The sequence below is a fragment of the Helianthus annuus genome, chromosome 10 (genome assembly GCF_002127325.2).
Source record: "Helianthus annuus cultivar XRQ/B chromosome 10, HanXRQr2.0-SUNRISE, whole genome shotgun sequence".
In the NCBI taxonomy this organism is placed as follows: domain Eukaryota; kingdom Viridiplantae; phylum Streptophyta; class Magnoliopsida; order Asterales; family Asteraceae; genus Helianthus; species Helianthus annuus.
The window spans coordinates 38,403,908-38,423,887 of record NC_035442.2 but is presented as its reverse complement, the minus strand read 5'-3'; the positions used below and the strand labels follow the sequence as shown (position 1 = coordinate 38,423,887).

The 19,980-nt window shown below is 39.7% G+C and overlaps 1 protein-coding gene across 1 annotated transcript; it reads left to right on the top strand.

Moving 5' to 3' along the window:
• The first annotated feature begins 5,066 nt into the window (after nucleotides 1-5,066).
• LOC110881088 (cytochrome f) lies at nucleotides 5,067-19,034 on the top strand. The gene is made up of 3 exons (XM_022129457.2): nucleotides 5,067-5,421; nucleotides 15,090-15,199; nucleotides 18,219-19,034. The coding sequence occupies exons 1-3, from the start codon at nucleotides 5,067-5,069 to the stop codon at nucleotides 18,927-18,929; spliced, it is 1,176 nt and encodes a 391-aa protein (XP_021985149.1). The 3' UTR covers nucleotides 18,930-19,034.
• The last annotated feature ends 946 nt before the right edge of the window (nucleotides 19,035-19,980 follow it).

The window sequence follows — 19,980 nt, the reverse complement described above, 5'->3', positions numbered from 1 at the left end:
CCGCGATATCCGATTATCCATGACAAAACCTCATCCTTAACGCCTCGTATTCATTTTATATCCAATAATCATACCATTTCTACTCTTACATTCATCTACCGAATCACTCGTTCCCACTCATACCACGGTTATTCCCAAATATTCTTTTGACATTTTATACAAACCTTATTTACAACAAATCGATTTAACATTCTAACCCTAAAATACTTCCTTGCTTTCTAGGACCATCTTCCATTCTTATTTACGCACAAACATATTTAGTCAGCTCATTACCCCAAAAACTTTTGATAAATACCTAACTTTCTCGTTTCTCACAAATAAACAATTTTCTACAAACATATGATTTTACAAATGCTCCTTAAAACCGACAAAACTTTCTTACGACCTACGATGTGGGCCACACTTTTCGTCAAAATACATCCTATTTTATTCAATAACTTTTTATCTCAGGTAACTTTTTTATACTCCCCCGTCGATTTATTCAAACTTGCTCAAACTCACTTACCCTAATACACACACATGCACGTTTTACTCATACCTACGATGGGTGCCTCAAATCACCTTAGTCAAACGAACTACTTTTACAAACCTGTCCTTTTCGTTCCTCAAAATTTCATACATTTTCCACACACTTCAAACTTCAAAATCTCGATTCTAGTCAACTATTTTAGCCGAAATGTTTTTCCAAAGTCTTCCTCTTGAATAAATTTCGGGAAGAAATTTCCTAAAGGATGGGAGACTGTAACGCTTCGCTTTTTGAAACCTTCCTTATTTAGAAAGATTATTTATATTCCTATTTTTGGAAACTTATATCCGTATCGTATTCGTATTTCACTTCCAACTTTGTAATTCGCAACGTCGATCGTAATAAAAACTTGATCATTTTATGAAAATTCATCCCTTGATTATGCATATTCATTTTATATTCAAGATACATACTTGTTTTATATACATGCATCTCACGCGCAAACACATACTGGTTTTATTAACAATAAGTCGTAAATATGTGATTTTATTCATTTTATACATGCAAATACTTAATTATATATTCACAATGCTTGAGTTATACTTTTATACTTAATTCATGCTTAATTACATGTTAAATATATATGAAATACATTAAAAATAACCAACAACACAAGTGCAAGGACTAAAAATGAAAATTTTCATCTCCCCAACCACTTTCTTTAATGTCCTAACTCCCAACCATCTTCATTTAAACCCCAACTACTTAACCCTCTTATAAATACCAACCCTAACACCTTCCAAACTCTTGCACCACCTCCAAATTACTTCCAAACTCTCTCCAATCTCCAAGATTTTCAACTTTGGGCAAAAAGTTCAAGAACCAAAATTGATAACTTCGGTGTTCCAACAACTCAAGACTCCTCAAACTTGCTAAGTGGAAATTTATTTGCAAACCGTGAGTATACTTAACCCTTTTTTACGCTTTAATGCACTTTTGGGTGTACCATGTTTCAACTATCAAATTCACAATACACACAATTTCAACTATCAAATTCACAATACACACAATCAAACACATTCAATCACTCAATCCGCCGAACATGCTATTTGTTATGCTTAGGTTGCTTATGTGACAACCCAAACTTCCAAGGTTAGTTTCGTAATTCTGATCCTTACTATTCTTCGTTCATAAGTGTAAATGTGTTAAACTCGTTTATGCTAGGTGCTATTATAATTCTTCTAAATGTGTTAAACTCCACACTAATAATCCGGCCCACATGACTTGGCCCACTCTAGCAATAGTAAACAACTAGGTAATCGGCCCATGTGAATTGTTTACTCTTTGTAGTTACAAATACGCATGTTCCCCAAACATAGTGGAAGATAAGAAAACATCACATCACAAAACCCTACTTTTCCCCTTGTATGTGCGACGGCAGCAGGCATCCTTCAAGCATCGCCCCTTCCGGCTAAACCCTTTTCCCCTCTCATCCGAGTTATCGTTCCAGCAACTCCGTGTGGTTAGTGATGTCATATTTGTTTAACTCTCAATTACTCGATCTAGTCACGTACGATTATGCTTTATAGGACTGCATGTATATGTAAGCGATGTGAGTAACAAATCTGTGATATACGTGATACGATGCATGATACGTTTGTGTATGATAATCCTACGCGTTAACGATATGAAATTCTGACTTTTGTGACAACGATATGTATTTGGATTAGTGCGAATAACGGTAGTTCTTGATGATAAGTGTTCAATGCAAAATAAAATGTGATCGTAGTAATGCTGTTTATGATATTAGTTTGGTGTAAACATGATTGTGTGAATTAGCATTATAATACTATCATCTAAATTGTCAAAGGAATGCTTGCTATGATACGAAAGCGGGATTGATTCAACTATGCGAAACTGATGCAAGGATTTCGCTGGGTTCGATGTGGGCTGCAAACCCGGTTGCGGAACACTGGTGTGGGCTGTCGCTCACCACCATAAGAACCATATTAGGCTGTAAATTATTAATAGGATAGTATCTTGTGATTATGATCTGATATCCAGTTTGTGCGCAAAGGGTGATCGGTTGGGGGGTTGGATTTATTGTTGTGCATGATTATGGGTAGCCTATATTAGGAGTTTCAGCAATAAAAAAAAAAAAAGAAGAAAGAAAGTAAATCGGTCCAATGGTGTTATGTCTAGGAGTGTAATTGTCGGCCATTCATTTCATGTTGCATGGGAATTGTTTGTAGCATGTGATTGGTGTGTATGGATGGCAGCTTATAGTTGGGATAAAGTCAAAGTGAGGTTCAATATCTTTAGTATATCGGCCCAATAATAGTTGTTGGTACTGATTGAATGATAATTCTCTTTCTTTTTTTGTTTATATTATCAAATAGTATAATGATAATTGATGATGCTGATGATAACATAGGTATTGAACATGATGACATGATTTAAGAATGCTCGAATTATTGTTTGGGATTATTAGAGGAACTGTTAGTTGGTTTAGTAGTTACCATGATCATAAAACTTATATAAGTGTCATGTATGACTTGGCTTCATGTTAATGATAAATTACCCAGTATGCTATATTCATGAATGTAAGGTGATGAATTTGTTGATGAACTGATTAGTAAATTGTGTTTACATGTGTATAACATGCATACTGTTGTAAGTTAGATTATATGTGCGCGTTATGTGAGCAATATACATGTTTGGTGTAAATCATGAGTACATGGATTAGTCGTGACTAACTGTATCGATAACCCTTTTAGGGCGTGGTTGATCAAACCGTTAAACGAGTAAATAACCTTACCGAGCAAAACCAAGGTGAGTTCACTACATTCGAGCATGCGTCCCAGTGGTTGGGGACAGTCAGTGGTTTGGGTAAAAACGGGTATATTGGTTAATATTCTCACCTATCATTTTTGTAAGTCCCTTATTAGGTTACCTGGAGGGTAACGGGTATTAGTTGGTAGCGCTACTTAGGTTTGGCACCCTCGCACCGCTCCTAGAGAGGACGGATGTGAACTAATGACCCAGTCGTGGCCCAGTACTAGATAGGAGTACGTGGGAAGGGCAGTCATGTATTTCAGGAGCCGTCTTGTTCGGAATTGAGATATTAACAATATTACTTGCATTGGTTATTCAACTGTTTTACATACAACTGGTAACAAACGTTTTTTTCAAACTGTGAACTCGCCAGCGTTGTCTGATACACTTGTTACATGCTCGCAGGTCATTAGGTGATTGGAACAGGAGCTTGTTGGCTGGAGAGCAGGAGTGGTCATAGTCATGCTGAGGACTTAATTATCAAACACTTATTTATTATGATCGTTTAGTATTTACGTATGATATCTTTACGCTTCCGCTGAACTTATGGTTTTGGATAATTTATGTTTGGGATTTCAGTATTATTAAACAATGGAACTTCATTTTAATCTTGTGATTCAATGTAATTGGTGGCTTATTGCTAGTCGTCACACGCCTAACAGGGACACTCCCTAGGTGGTAATTTGAGGGTGTGACAGTTTGGTATCAGAGCCACTGGTTATAGTGAATTTGGTTTTAAAATGTTTTACAAAACCAGACTATAACTGAACTGATCCGACATTGACCATGACACTCAGCTCCAGACAGCAAGGTTCGTCTCTTATTTACTATTGCATAGCATACTTAGTACATACTCATTATTAGTATCACACTCAACCGCACACATGACACTGCAATACGAACTCACATGCTATCGGTCTATGCTACGTGTTTTAAGAGTAGGACTCTTCTTGAACATACATACTCTATGATGTGATGCCATTGATCATGCTGCTTGAATTTGGGGGAAACCTTTTAACATGAGTTGGGAGGAACTGAGATAAACATGCAAATTGGGTTATTATTATGGGTGCACACATAATAACAACGTGGGGTGCATGTGAGTCCCAGTAAATCTCGACTAGTGTGAAAAAGGAATTCTGCGTTGTTAGTCAATCTTGTATTAGAACGTCAAAAACTGTGAATACCATAGCAATACTTGACATCTACTTGAACCTGTCTGTTAATCCGTTCTTTTTCACATCTTTATAGAATCATGAATGGACGTGGTGGAGGTCGTCGAGGTGGACATGGTGGAGGCCGCGGTGGTGGACGTGGCCATATAGCTATGACCCAGGCTGAGTTAACCGATCTTATTAACACTCGCGTGGCTGAAGCCTTAGCGGCTTATCAGGCTGGTACGATGGGTACCAAACCTTCTTTATCCTTGAGTCGCATGCTTGAGTCTTACCCGTTTGTTTTATGTTTTTCTTTAATAGGTCAACAGGTGCAACAGAATCCGCACCAACCGCCTGTTTGCACGTTTAAAACCTTCATGGATTGTAAGCCGCAGACCTTCAGTGGGACTGAAGGGGCTGTAGGACTCTTGCGCTGGTTCGAAAAGGCAGAGTCCGTATTCGCGATGTGTAACTGCCCGGTTGGGGACAGAGTGAAATTTGCTGCGGGCACACTCGAAGATGGTGCCTTGACCTGGTGGAATGCCCAGGTTCAGCTGTTAGGCATCGAGGCGGCGAACGCCACTACGTGGGACGACTTTAAAGAGTTGATGAGGGAGGAATATTGCCCTCGTGATGAAATACAGAAGTTAGAAAATGAGTACTATGATCTGAAAATGGTGGGGTCTGAGATTGAAGCATATGTGAAGCGGTTGTATGAGTTGGCTGACTTGTGTCCGAATCTGTCTCGACCTATGCCTCGAAGAATTGAGTTGTTCATCAAGGGGTTACCTCCACGGGTGAAGGGTTTGGTTACGGCAGCAAACCTCAATAATTTAACTCAGATTGTTCGCTTGGCTCACAAGATCGTTGATCAGGAGGTGGAAAGCAACTCACTGCCACCACGTATTTCCAGCACTGCTACAGCCGCTACTACTTCCACTGCACCTGCTACTGATGGCAAGCGTAAGTGGAACGATATGGATAAGGGGTCCAACTCTGCACAGCCTCAGAAGAAGACGGATACTGGCAGCAACCGTAGTTTCAGTCAGTCATCATCAGTGAATCAAAACCAGAGTAACAAGCCAGGGCAGGGATCATATGCGGGGAAACTACCTTTGTGCAACAAGTGTAACTATCATCACAAGGGACAGTGTGCTCGGGTTTGTCATCGGTGTAACCGATCAGGGCATGTGGCTAGGGATTGTAGGGCCACACTCCCAGCTCAGCAGCAGCCATCACAGCAGTCGGGTAGACAACAGACTCAGCAGAACCAGGGTACTCAAAAAGGGTGTTTTCAGTGTGGGGCTGAGGGGCACTTCAAGCGAGACTGCCCTCAGCTGAAGCAGAACACAGGGGGTAACAACGGGAACAATAATGCTGGGAACAATGGGGGTAATGTTGCGCGTGGGCGCGGGTTTGTGTTGGGAGCAGGGGAAGCGAGGAACGACGGCAACGTAGTTACTGGTACGTTTTCAGTAAACGGTGTGTTTGCTTCTATTTTATTTGACTCTGGTGCCGATTGGAGTTACGTGTCTTTTGGGTTCAGTTCTCAGTTAGGGTTAAGTCCTACACCTCTCGTAATGAAACACATTGTAGAGATAGCAAATGGTAAAACAATCGAAGCTTCGCATGTCCTAGTTGGGTGTAAACTCGATCTTCTGGGTCAAGTATTCGACATTGACCTACTTCCCATTACTCTTGGAAGCTTCGACGTGATTATCGGTATGGACTGGTTGTCCAAGTATCAGGCGGAGATTCTCTGTAAGGAGAAGATCGTACGTGTCCCTCTCCCTAACGGAGAGTCTTTATCAGTTCAGGGTCATCGCAGTGGGACCCCAGCTAGGATTGTTTCAGCAATGAAGGCTCAGAAGTATCTGCGTAAGGGCTATCCTGTTATTTTCGCTCTTGTCACTGATTCACAGTCTGATGAAAGGAAGATTGAAGATCTTCCAGTTGTTCGTGAATATCCTGACGTATTTCCTGAGGAACTCCCTGGTTTACCTCCACATCGTCAGGTGGAATTCCAGATCGACCTCGCCCCAGCGGCAGCCCCGGTTGCTCGTGCGCCATACCGTCTTGCGCCAGGGGAGTTGCAGGAATTGTCAAATCAACTCCAAGAGCTGTTGGATAGGGGTTTCATCCGACCTAGCTCTTCCCCTTGGGGAGCCCCAGTCCTATTTGTGAAGAAGAAGGATGGGTCTTTCCGGATGTGTATAGATTATCGCGAGCTCAACAAGGTGACGGTTAAAAACCGTTATCCTTTGCCTCGTATTGACGACTTGTTTGACCAGCTGCAAGGGTCAAGTTTTTATTCAAAAATCGACTTAAGGTCGGGATATCATCAGGTACGAGTCAGAGAGGAAGACGTTCCCAAAACAGCGTTTCGGACGCGATACGGTCACTATGAGTTCTTGGTTATGCCATTCGGGTTGACCAACGCACCAGCGGTCTTCATGGATCTCATGAACCGCGTGTGCAAGCCATACCTTGACGACTTCGTTATCGTTTTTATCGACGACATCCTAATTTATTCCAAGAACAAGGAGGATCATGAGCGGCATCTACGCCTTATCCTAGAACTCCTGAGGAGGGAACAGTTGTACGCGAAATTTTCTAAGTGTGATTTCTGGATACGGGAGGTACATTTTCTGGGGCATGTAGTTAATGAGATGGGCATACATGTGGATCCTGCCAAGATCGACGCCATTAGAAATTGGGCGGCACCAAGGAATCCTTTAGAGGTGCGGCAATTTCTCGGTCTAGCAGGGTATTATCGTCGTTTTATTCAGAACTTCTCGAAGATTGCTCAGCCACTCACCTCATTAACACAGAAGAAGGTAGTTTACTCTTGGGGAACGAAACAGGAGGATGCTTTCCAGCTTTTGAAACAAAAATTATGCAGCGCGCCAATTCTATCTCTACCAGATGGTACCGAGGATTTTGTGGTTTATTGTGATGCTTCGATTCAGGGTCTCGGTTGCGTGTTGATGCAACGCGAGAAGGTGATAGCTTATGCTTCTCGTCAGTTGAAAGTACACGAGAAAAACTACACGACACACGATTTGGAGTTAGGAGCAGTGGTCTTTGCACTGAAGATTTGGAGGCATTATCTGTACGGTACGAAATGCACCATCTATACTGATCACAAGAGCCTTCAGCATATCTTCGACCAGAGAGAATTGAATATGCGTCAGCGTCGTTGGGTGGAGTTGTTCAATGATTACGAGTGTGCCATCAAGTACCACCCGGGTAAAGCTAACGTTGTAGCGGATGCTCTTAGCCGCAAGGAACCAAAACCGAAGCGTATTCGTGCCCTACAGCTTACTATTCACTCTGATTTACCTGCTCGGATTCGTTCAGCTCAGATTGAAGCATTAAAGGAAGAAAATATCGAAGCTGAAGGATTACGAGGTCTACACAAGAAGAAGTTCGAGCGACGGTCTGACGATATCTACTACTTCATGGACCGAATATGGGTTCCTTCATTTGGTGATCTTCGAGAGCTTGTGATGGACGAAGCACACAAGTCACGATATTCTATTCATCCAGGGTCCGATAAGATGTATCAGGACCTCAAGGTTTTGTATTGGTGGCCGAACATGAAAGCTATCATCGCAACATACGTGAGTAAGTGCTTGACTTGTGCTAGGGTCAAAGCAGAGTACCAGAAACCTTCGGGTCTACTTCAGCAGCCAGAGATACCCATGTGGAAATGGGAACAGATCGCTATGGATTTTGTTACGGGGTTACCTAGAACACAGGCTGGGAACGATACTATATGGGTGATTGTCGACCGTCTCACAAAGTCAGCACACTTCCTAGCGATCAAGGAGACAGATAAGTATTCGCAGCTCGCAGCAGTGTACCTTAAAGAGGTGGTTTCTAGGCACGGGGTGCCGACTTCTATTATTTCTGATCGAGATCCTCGTTTTACTTCGGAGTTATGGCAGGCTATGCATAAGTCGTTCGGCTCACGTCTCGATATGAGCACGGCCTATCACCCACAAACGGATGGTCAGAGTGAACGCACTATTCAGACGCTAGAGGATATGCTGCGGGCATGCGTTATTGATTTTGGGAAAGGATGGGAGAAGCATTTGCCGTTGGTAGAGTTTTCCTACAATAACAGCTACCACACTAGTATCAAAGCGGCACCATTTGAGGCACTGTATGGGAGGAAGTGTCGTTCACCTCTCTGTTGGGCTGAGGTGGGTGATAGTCAGATCACAGGTCCTGAGATGGTACTCGAAACTTCAGATATGATCGTGAAAATCAGAGAACGTATGGCAGCTGCTCGTGACCGTCAGAAGGCCTATGCGGACAAGCGTGCCAAAGAGGTAGTGTTTGAAGTGAATGACCAAGTCATGCTGAAAGTCTCACCGTGGAAAGGGGTTGTACGCTTTGGGAAACGTGGCAAGCTGAACCCACGTTATGTTGGGCCGTTTAAGGTTCTGGAGCGTATCGGTAAGGTGGCTTATAGGTTGGAGTTACCTACTGAGTTGGGTAATGTTCACGACGTATTTCATGTATCGCAGTTAAAGAAGTGTTATGCTGACGACCCATTAGCGGTACCTTTTCAAGAGTTAAAGATCGACGACAAGCTGCAGTTTATTGAAGAACCCATCGAGATCATGGACCGTGAGGTCAAAGTGCGTAAACACAGTCGTATTCCCATCGTTAGGGTTCGTTGGAACTCAAGACGTGGACCGGAGTTCACATGGGAGCGCGAGGATCAGATGAAACTAAAGTACCCTCACCTCTTTCCCAAAGACAAAGCAGAGTCAAGCAAAACTGGTGAATCTCGGGGCGAGATTCCCCTTCAAGTTGGGGATGATGTCACACCTGAGCAAAATCCACAACAATCTTGAATTCTCACTTCATCCTGTCGTGTTTACTTGTCAAATTTCGGGACGAAATTTCTTTCAAGTTGGGGATGATGTGACAACCCGAACTTCCAAGGTTAGTTTCGTAATTCTGATCCTTACTATTCTTCGTTCATAAGTGTAAATGTGTTAAACTCGTTTATGCTAGGTGCTATTATAATTCTTCTAAATGTGTTAAACTCCACACTAATAATCCGGCCCACATGACTTGGCCCACTCTAGCAATAGTAAACAACTAGGTAATCGGCCCATGTGAATTGTTTACTCTTTGTAGTTACAAATACGCATGTTCCCCAAACATAGTGGAAGATAAGAAAACATCACATCACAAAACCCTACTTTTCCCCTTGTATGTGCGACGGCAGCAGGCATCCTTCAAGCATCGCCCCTTCCGGCTAAACCCTTTTCCCCTCTCATCCGAGTTATCGTTCCAGCAACTCCGTGTGGTTAGTGATGTCATATTTGTTTAACTCTCAATTACTCGATCTAGTCACGTACGATTATGCTTTATAGGACTGCATGTATATGTAAGCGATGTGAGTAACAAATCTGTGATATACGTGATACGATGCATGATACGTTTGTGTATGATAATCCTACGCGTTAACGATATGAAATTCTGACTTTTGTGACAACGATATGTATTTGGATTAGTGCGAATAACGGTAGTTCTTGATGATAAGTGTTCAATGCAAAATAAAATGTGATCGTAGTAATGCTGTTTATGATATTAGTTTGGTGTAAACATGATTGTGTGAATTAGCATTATAATACTATCATCTAAATTGTCAAAGGAATGCTTGCTATGATACGAAAGCGGGATTGATTCAACTATGCAAAACTGATGCAAGGATTTCGCTGGGTTCGATGTGGGCTGCAAACCCGGTTGCGGAACACTGGTGTGGGCTGTCGCTCACCACCATAAGAACCATATTAGGCTGTAAATTATTAATAGGATAGTATCTTGTGATTATGATCTGATATCCAGTTTGTGCGCAAAGGGTGATCGGTTGGGGGGTTGGATTTATTGTTGTGCATGATTATGGGTAGCCTATATTAGGAGTTTCAGCAATAAAAAAAAAAGAAGAAAGAAAGTAAATCGGTCCAATGGTGTTATGTCTAGGAGTGTAATTGTCGGCCATTCATTTCATGTTGCATGGGAATTGTTTGTAGCATGTGATTGGTGTGTATGGATGGCAGCTTATAGTTGGGATAAAGTCAAAGTGAGGTTCAATATCTTTAGTATATCGGCCCAATAATAGTTGTTGGTACTGATTGAATGATAATTCTCTTTCTTTTTTTGTTTATATTATCAAATAGTATAATGATAATTGATGATGCTGATGATAACATAGGTATTGAACATGATGACATGATTTAAGAATGCTCGAATTATTGTTTGGGATTATTAGAGGAACTGTTAGTTGGTTTAGTAGTTACCATGATCATAAAACTTATATAAGTGTCATGTATGACTTGGCTTCATGTTAATGATAAATTACCCAGTATGCTATATTCATGAATGTAAGGTGATGAATTTGTTGATGAACTGATTAGTAAATTGTGTTTACATGTGTATAACATGCATACTGTTGTAAGTTAGATTATATGTGCGCGTTATGTGAGCAATATACATGTTTGGTGTAAATCATGAGTACATGGATTAGTCGTGACTAACTGTATCGATAACCCTTTTAGGGCGTGGTTGATCAAACCGTTAAACGAGTAAATAACCTTACCGAGCAAAACCAAGGTGAGTTCACTACATTCGAGCATGCGTCCCAGTGGTTGGGGACAGTCAGTGGTTTGGGTAAAAACGGGTATATTGGTTAATATTCTCACCTATCATTTTTGTAAGTCCCTTATTAGGTTACCTGGAGGGTAACGGGTATTAGTTGGTAGCGCTACTTAGGTTTGGCACCCTCGCACCGCTCCTAGAGAGGACGGATGTGAACTAATGACCCAGTCGTGGCCCAGTACTAGATAGGAGTACGTGGGAAGGGCAGTCATGTATTTCAGGAGCCGTCTTGTTCGGAATTGAGATATTAACAATATTACTTGCATTGGTTATTCAACTGTTTTACATACAACTGGTAACAAACGTTTTTTTCAAACTGTGAACTCGCCAGCGTTGTCTGATACACTTGTTACATGCTCGCAGGTCATTAGGTGATTGGAACAGGAGCTTGTTGGCTGGAGAGCAGGAGTGGTCATGGTCATGCTGAGGACTTAATTATCAAACACTTATTTATTATGATCGTTTAGTATTTACGTATGATATCTTTACGCTTCCGCTGAACTTATGGTTTTGGATAATTTATGTTTGGGATTTCAGTATTATTAAACAATGGAACTTCATTTTAATCTTGTGATTCAATGTAATTGGTGGCTCATTGCTAGTCGTCACACGCCTAACAGGGACACTCCCTAAGTGGTAATTTGAGGGTGTGACAGCTTATGCTAGAATACCTTCATGCACTCTATTTGCCATTAACTTTGCTAGCCCACCTTAACAATTATAGCGCTGTAGAAGTAGCACACTACCTGACGGGGTATTATTAAGTTAACATGCTTTACGGTCTCGATTACTTCGGTGTCGAGAGATGCACATTATACATTACGGTCTCGTTCACTTCGGTGACGAGGGATGCACATTATTCTGTGGACACTTTGGTTTGGCCTATAGTTATGCATGCTAGCTGCAACTTTGTATATGAATTGCCATGTTGGATTTGAGACAACCTTTTATACCTATATGCTAGTATTCCAAAATTTGTATACTCGCCAATACTTTTGTATTGAACTATACTTTAAAACATGTTGCAGGATTTTGATGATGAAGATGATGCATGGAACTTAGTAGGATGCCTAGAAACGCATTTTAAACTTCAGATACTTGTTGTATTGTAATTCATTTGTTTCAACTTGTTGTATTCAATTTCAAACAATGTAATTGATTCTTTTAGCAATGAAATGAAATTTATTATTTAAATACTTGTCACAATTTAGTGTTATGAGTAATGAGCAATCTATTTCGTCTCACCCTGATGTTTCCGCCATCGGTTGGAGTGTGACAATCTTCAAGCACAAATCTCCTCAAATTACTAAATTGATCGGCGACATCAAAGCGCACTCATTTCTGTGGGTGAAATCTTGGGCTGGACTTTCTGATATAACTTGAGAGAAGGGGAGAGGTTTCAAGTTCTTGGATTTCCCCTTGTAGCTTGAACTTCTTATTTAGTTTCTTATAATTCTGATTTAATTCTTGTACTGTACTTCTAAAGCTCCTTGCTTAATATTTATAAAATTCCACCTTTTTCAAAAAAAAGCTTAGAGTTATTTTTTATTAATTAATTAATATAATAAAAAGTGCTTTTTTTAATTAATTAATATAATCTAAATTATAATAAAAGACTCCACTAAATGTCACGAGACAATTTCTTATACTTCCTTAACATAATAAATTAATATAAAAATGGTTTAAAAATGTATTTTAGAATAATATTTAATAATACATTTTATCTATTTAATAACAATAAAATAAGTCGAATCTTAATCTGTACCAATTTTAGATTTATTGCGTAATTTTCATGTAAATTTGACTTCTTATTTTATCTACCACTTACAATTATCATACCTTAGTAAACAAAATATAAAAAAGATGTAGAAGAAAGAAAATATTTGTTATTACTTTATCAGGTAAAACATTTTTATATTTATAAACAAAGTTTACGATTTGTCTATATTATTTACTAGGTTATAATCCTGTGTATTACACGGTCTGAGTGAACGCACATGAGAAATGGGAAATGACAGTAATACCCTCACATGCAATGCATGTGAGGGCAGTTAACCAAGAAAACTAACATCGTTTGTGTTAAATGTTATACTTTGTAGCAAAACATGAACATAAAGGTTGTTTTTTGCCGATTTCATAGTAAAAGGTATGAAGTATGGTTTAGGTATAACATAAAGGTTGATTTCTACAATTTAGTCTTATTTCAACATACATGTTTTCCACATCATTAGACATAAGTTCTTCAAGTGTCATATTGACGAAATCTATAAATGGCGAAGTGGTAGGTGTGATAAGTGGACTTTCGTTATCATCCGAACTCATGTTTGTGTGAGAATTAGAAAAAAAAAATGAGAGAAAAGTTGGAAGATAAAAATTGGGAAGAATTATTGATGGAAAGTAAATTATTATATATTTATGGTGACAATAAAGTGGTTTAAAATTTGAAATTTAAAAACTTAACCTTTTAGAGGGAAATATAACCATTGGAATGGAAACATTGAACTTATAGATTTGTAAATTTATTTTTTTTAAGAAATTTAAAGAAAATAATATTTGAATAATTTAGATTGTTAAAACTAACAAATTTAAATTTATAAACAAGACTATTATTTTTTTAATGCATGTCTATTCTCTATATATAATAAAGCAAACTATTGGGGGACACATGTCACCCAATGGTGCAAGCCAACTCAGCAGGCCATGTCAGCATCTATGTGGCACACCTCATAGTTGAGGATTGAACCAAGGCTTCTCATTTACGCTTAAACCTTCTCTCTCCTCTCAAAACCCTAAATCGGACTCTTTCTCTTTTACCTCTCTGAACGAAGACGGCGAACACAGGAACTATAATCGATCCAATAATTTTGTTCAAGACTCATCGGATTTGAAGTCAGATCGTCTACGGTACTATCTAATTATAGTATTTCATGATCGATTATATGTTTTCATATGGCTAATTTTGCCGGAAATCACATCGGCCGCATCAAATCGGTGATTTTGTGAAGAGGTATAACCAATCTTTTTAGTTAACTTTCTTCATCGACGTTATTCATGCTTCATTCCGATAACCCCATCAGTTACATAAGATTTCATTTTCTTTGATTCGATAATCTCTAAATCTATGTCACAAATTATAATCAGGGGTATATCGGTTTAATAATGTTGATTATCTTGATCCACATTTGAACTGAATGAAACGTGAATATTGTTTGTAATTCTGGTTTAATTTGGGGTTTACAAAATGCAATCTGATATGGGCAAGTTGTTTATTTGTGGGATATAATGGGAGACAAATGAAGTGCGTCTAAAAGAGTATTTCAGTAGCTATGGCCAGTTTTTGGAGGTTGTGAACATGAAGGATCACATCACTGGCTGGTCTCGTGTTAAACGCGGTTTTAAAAAATAAAATGTGCATTACAAGTTATTAGATCAGGTTTAACTTTTGCTCTGGTTCCGAATATGCAGATTTTAAGATTTGGGAGGATCTAAAAGGTTATTGAAGGCTTTAATCGGAAAAATCTGTTTGGCTATGGTTGGTTTAAATGGACGGTTGTTACACGGAGGTTGTGATGAGTTATCAAAATAAAGCCACTCTGTCGCCATGGCGTGGCAGATATGGAGGATGGCAGGTGCAAGCACCTACAACCCCTATTGCAGCCTTGGTGGCTTCTGGCTTGGTCCTTTCGTTTTCTCTTAACCTGATTAATCTGTTGACTGTTGCCTTTGCTATTTTAGTTGGCGATGATGTTGTAGGTCAGATCATTGTTTGACGTTGGATCATAGAGGATGGCAGGTGCATTTTTATATGCTTGCAACCTATGGTGCAGCCATGATAGCTTGAGACCTTTGTCTGAGCCTTACCGTGCTGGTATTCATCGACGGTATTCAATCTTGATTCCGATAAACACATCAGTTATATACTATTTCGTTTTCTTTGATTTGATTTTCAGTTTCAATGTATTTGCTAGATTGTTCGTTTCTTAGAGATGTGTATGTGGTTGATGTTGAACAAAATAAAGCCAATATGTCGCCATGGCATGACAGATATGGAGGATGGCAGGTTAGCACCTACAACCCCTATTGCAGCTTTGGTGGCTTCTGGCTTGGTCCTTTCTTTTTCTCTTAACCTGATTAAACCGTTGACTGTTGCCTTCGCTATTTTAGTTGGCGATGATGTTCTAGGTCTGATCATTGTTTGACGTGGCATCATAGAGGATGGCAGGTGCATTTTTATATGCTTGCAACCTATGGTGCAGCCATGATAGCTTGAGACCTTTGTTTGAGCCTTACCGTGCTGGTATTCATCGACGGTATTCATGCTTGATTCCGATAAACCCATCAGTTATATACTATTTCGTTTTCTTTTATTTGATTTTCAGTTTCAATGGTTTTGTTAGATTGTTCGTTTCTTAGAGTTGTGTATGTGGTTGATGTTGAACAATTTTTTTTTGTGTGTTTTTTGGTTTTAAAGTCTTTGTCCATTTATTGTGAGTTGTTGATGTTACTGATTTTCATAGCCGATTAGGGTTTTAACTCATTTGTACAGTTTCTTTTTCATGGTCTCTAATTGTCCATTTTAATGTTTGGTTTTTTTTTTTCTGTGTTTTAGGGTATTAAAATCTTTGTTCATGTATTGTTATTTGTTGATGTTACTGTTGTTTGTAGCCTATTAGGTGTTTAATTCCTTTGTACTTTTTCTTTCATAGGGTCTGTAATAGTCAATGGTTTTGCTGATGGAGTGTACGTAATGTTGTCGAGCTGTCAGTGATGTTGTCTAAGTTATTGTTCTTTGTTGATCAGAGGTTTTTGTTGATTTTTGTTTCAAAAAAAATAAAGTTTTTTATTTTTATTGATTTCTGTAGATCCGACCATATTTATCGCAGTTACTAATTTTTGTTGATTTTTTTTTCATGTGAATCCCTAACTCCGTCATAACGAGCGGAATCCCACCATTCGTCAAGCAACAGAGGTTAGTTAAATCTTATACTTTTAATCCCACCATATTATTTTTTTTAAAGTTTATGATATATAATTTTATATTTATGCTTTCTGTTCAGATTTTTTAATTAATAATATATTCTGAATGTTTTTTGTGTTATGGTTTTTTTAATTAATAATTTATTTAATTTATTTTAATTGATATTGTTTTTTTTTTTGATATATGTAGTATGCCTTATGCCTTATCTTATAAATAGCAGTGGTGGACTGTGATCACGCCGTTGGGTTCACTTGAAATGCATTGCAAGACTTCCTTGAACTCTTTGGCTGTTGGAGTACTCTGTAAGGATATTCCTCCCTACTCTCAGTTTTTTATCATACTTTCATTTTTTCGTATTGTGGTTGGATGAGAATTTTTTTTTAAAAATAAGATAGAGATCATTATAGAAGAGGTGGAGTAGTTGTGGTAAAAAATGAATAGAAGTGTGAGTATTTATAGTGAATTGAAATTTTTTTAAACACATAGCCGTTGGCCAACGGCTAGCCCAAACGGCTACTTGTCTTGGCCAATGAGATCCCACCATGTCATCTTGATAGCCCAGCGCAACGCCCGGGCTGAAACCCCCACCCAAGAGGCTACGCCGAAACCCAAACCCACCCGGGGTGGTGATTTGGGCGTTTGTACCCAACCCACGCCACAACCCACGCCCCATAGCCCATATTCTAATATTTCCTAGATCTTTTTTTTAACACATAGCCGTTGGCCAACGGCTAGCCCAAACGGCTACTTGTCTTGGCCAATGAGATCCCGCCATGTCATCTTGATAGCCCCGCCCAACGCCCGGGCTAAAACCCCCGCCCAAGAGGCCACGCCGAAACCCAAGCCCACCCGGGGTGGTGATTTGGACGTTTATACCCAACCCACGCCACAACCCCCGCCCCATACCCCATATTCTAATAATTCTTAAATCTTTTTTAACACATAGCCGTTGGCCAACGGCTAGCCCAAACGGCTACTTGTCTTGGCCAATGAGATCCCGCCATGTCATCTTGATAGCCCCGCCCAACGCCCGGGCTGAAACCCCCGCCCAAGGGGCCACGCCGAAACCCAAGCCCACCCGGGGTGGTGACTTGGGCATTTGTACCCAACCCACGCCACAACCTACGCCCCATACCCCATATTATAATATTTACTAGATATTTTTTTAACACATAGCCGTTGGCCAACGGCTAGCCCAAACAGCTACTTGTCTTGTCTTGGCCAATGAGATCCTGCCATGTCATCTTGATAGCCCCGCCCATCGCCCTGGCTGAAACCCCTGCCCAAGGGGCTACGCCGAAACCCAAGCCCACCCAGGATGGTGACTTGGGCGTTTGTACTCAACCCACGTTACAGAATTTGTTTTGATGTTTTTGAAGTTTTGAAATGAAGAAGACAACTGAAGTTCTGTGCATATAGAGACTTTTGTCTTTCTTGAAAGAGATGAAATTATGTTTCCTAAATTGCCCTTTAATGTACAATCAATGTATTAAATAATACAGAAAAGTGGAAATAAAGAAAGACATGGCCCAAACTTAATCTCACCCATTCATTTAGTTTGATCAATGGTGATTAATGGGTTTTCTGGGTTTAGTCAACTGGAGTGGGTTTTCGATTTATCCTTGCCCTATATATATATATATATATATATATATATATATATATATATATATATATATATATATATATATATAAAGCATCTCCTATGTACAAAACAGTAATTTACATTCAATTTTTTAAGATGGCATATAAAAGGTTAACTTAAGATGCCAAATTTTTTACCGTATTTTCCCTTTCTGCCCTTCTCACACAAAATAGATATACACAATTCTTCAATCTCGATCTCTTTACACCCGTTCCCTTCTCCTTCTATGCCATTATCAATTATCAGTTTCTTCAACTCAGCCGTTCCTCTTTCAATGCAATCATCAGATTCTTTAATTCAATTGTTCCCCTTCAATAGCACTGTCCGTTTCCAGCCACCCCACATATTAAGAAAACCTCCTGAGATGGCGCCGGGTCAGTGATGATGGTGTTCGGATGAAGGCGGTGGTAGGTTGTGGACAAAGCGAAGCCCCAACAACGGTGGCGGTGGCTTTAGGGCTCTGCGTATGATACGCAACTGAAACAAGTTCTTGCTAATGGTAAAAAGGGAGGTTTGAATGTGGGGGCTGTTCTTATTTTTCCAGAGGGTTTTGAATTAGCCCCTCCCGATCGTATTTCCCCCGAGATAAAAGAAAAGATGGGTAATTTGTCTTTTCAGAGCTATCGCCCCAATCAAAAAAATATTCTTGTCATAGGCCCTGTTCCTGGTCAGAAATATAGTGAAATCACCTTTCCTATTCTTTCCCCGGACCCCGCTACTAAGAAAGACATTCACTTCTTAAAATATCCTATATACGTAGGTGGAAACAAGGGAAGGGGCCAGATTTATCCTGACGGGAGCAAAAGTAACAATACAGTTTATAATGCTACAGCATCAGGTATAGTAAGCAAAATCCTACGAAAAGAAAAGGGGGGATACGAAATAACCATAGCGGATGCGTCGGATGGACGTCAAGTGGTTGATATTATCCCTCCGGGGCCAGAACTTCTTGTTTCAGAAGGCGAATCTATCAAATTGGATCAACCGTTGACAAGTAATCCTAATGTAGGCGGATTTGGTCAGGGAGATGCAGAAATAGTACTTCAAGATCCATTACGTGTACAAGGCCTTTTGTTCTTCTTCGCAGCTGTTATTTTGGCACAAATATTTTTGGTTCTTAAAAAGAAACAGTTCGAGAAAGTTCAATTGTCCGAAATGAATTTCTAAACTCGCGAATTTATCGACATCAAGTTTGTAAAAAGAACCAAATTCTTTTTAGTAATTATGATATAAAAAATGAAATTATAAAAGCCTTTTTTGTTTATACTCGTTTTCTACATTTTTCTAAATATATTAAATAAAAAATGACATTTATATACCTTCCTTTTATAACAATAAATAATAATAAATATAAATGTTTATATTTTTTTTATTTTAACAATTTAAAAAAAATATATATAATTTTTTTAATATTTCACCCACTTGAAAACCCTCCATACCCTTCAAATTTATTCCACACAAAAGAGCCAATGATTGGACAATCATTGGCTGACACCCAATCATTGACAATTAATAGGATGTGTGAAAAAGTAACCAAAAAGTATACGTATAGGGCAATGAGGGGCTTATCAGGTGGGTCCATTTTCAGGCGTTGCCCGCGTTGCGGCGCGCTAAACCAAATCGTTCTATAAGAATGACAAAACATGTCAAATAACAAAAAGTAACTCAAACTAAAACGTCACGTATTTTCGGTACCGGTTCGGCACCGGTATTCACCGATTTTTACCCTCAAATACAACCCCCGCCCAAGGGGCCACGCCGAAACCCAAGCCCACCCGGGGTGTTGACTTGGGCGTTTGTACCCAACCCACGACACAACCCTCGCCCCATACCCCATATTCTAATATTTTCTAGATCTTTTTTTAAACACATAGCCGTTGGCCAACAGCTAGCCTAAACGGCTACTTGTCTTGGCCAATGAGATCCCGCAATGTCATCTTGATAGCCCCGCTCAACGCCCGGGCTGAAACCCCCGCCTAAGGGGCCACGCCGAAACCCAACCCACACGGGGTGGTGAATTGGGCATTTGTACCCAACCCACGCCACAACCCCCGCCCCATACCCCATACCCCATATTCTAATATTTCCTAAATCTTTTTTTAAACACATAGTTGTTGGCAAACGGCTAACCCAAATGGCTACTTGTCTTGGCCAATGAGATCCAATCATGTCATTTTGATAGCCCCGCCCAACGCCCGGGCTGAAACCCCCGCCCAAG

Coding starts and splice junctions, on each gene's coding strand:
- LOC110881088 (XM_022129457.2), top strand. CDS start 5,067: ATGAGGGAGGAATATTGCCCTCGTGATGAAATACAGAAGTTAGAAAAT. Junction 5,422..15,089: donor ACCTGCTACTGATGGCAAGC/GTAAGTGGAACG, acceptor TTTGATTTTCAG/TTTCAATGTATTTGCTAGAT. Junction 15,200..18,218: donor ACAGATATGGAGGATGGCAG/GTTAGCACCTAC, acceptor CGGTGGCTTTAG/GGCTCTGCGTATGATACGCA.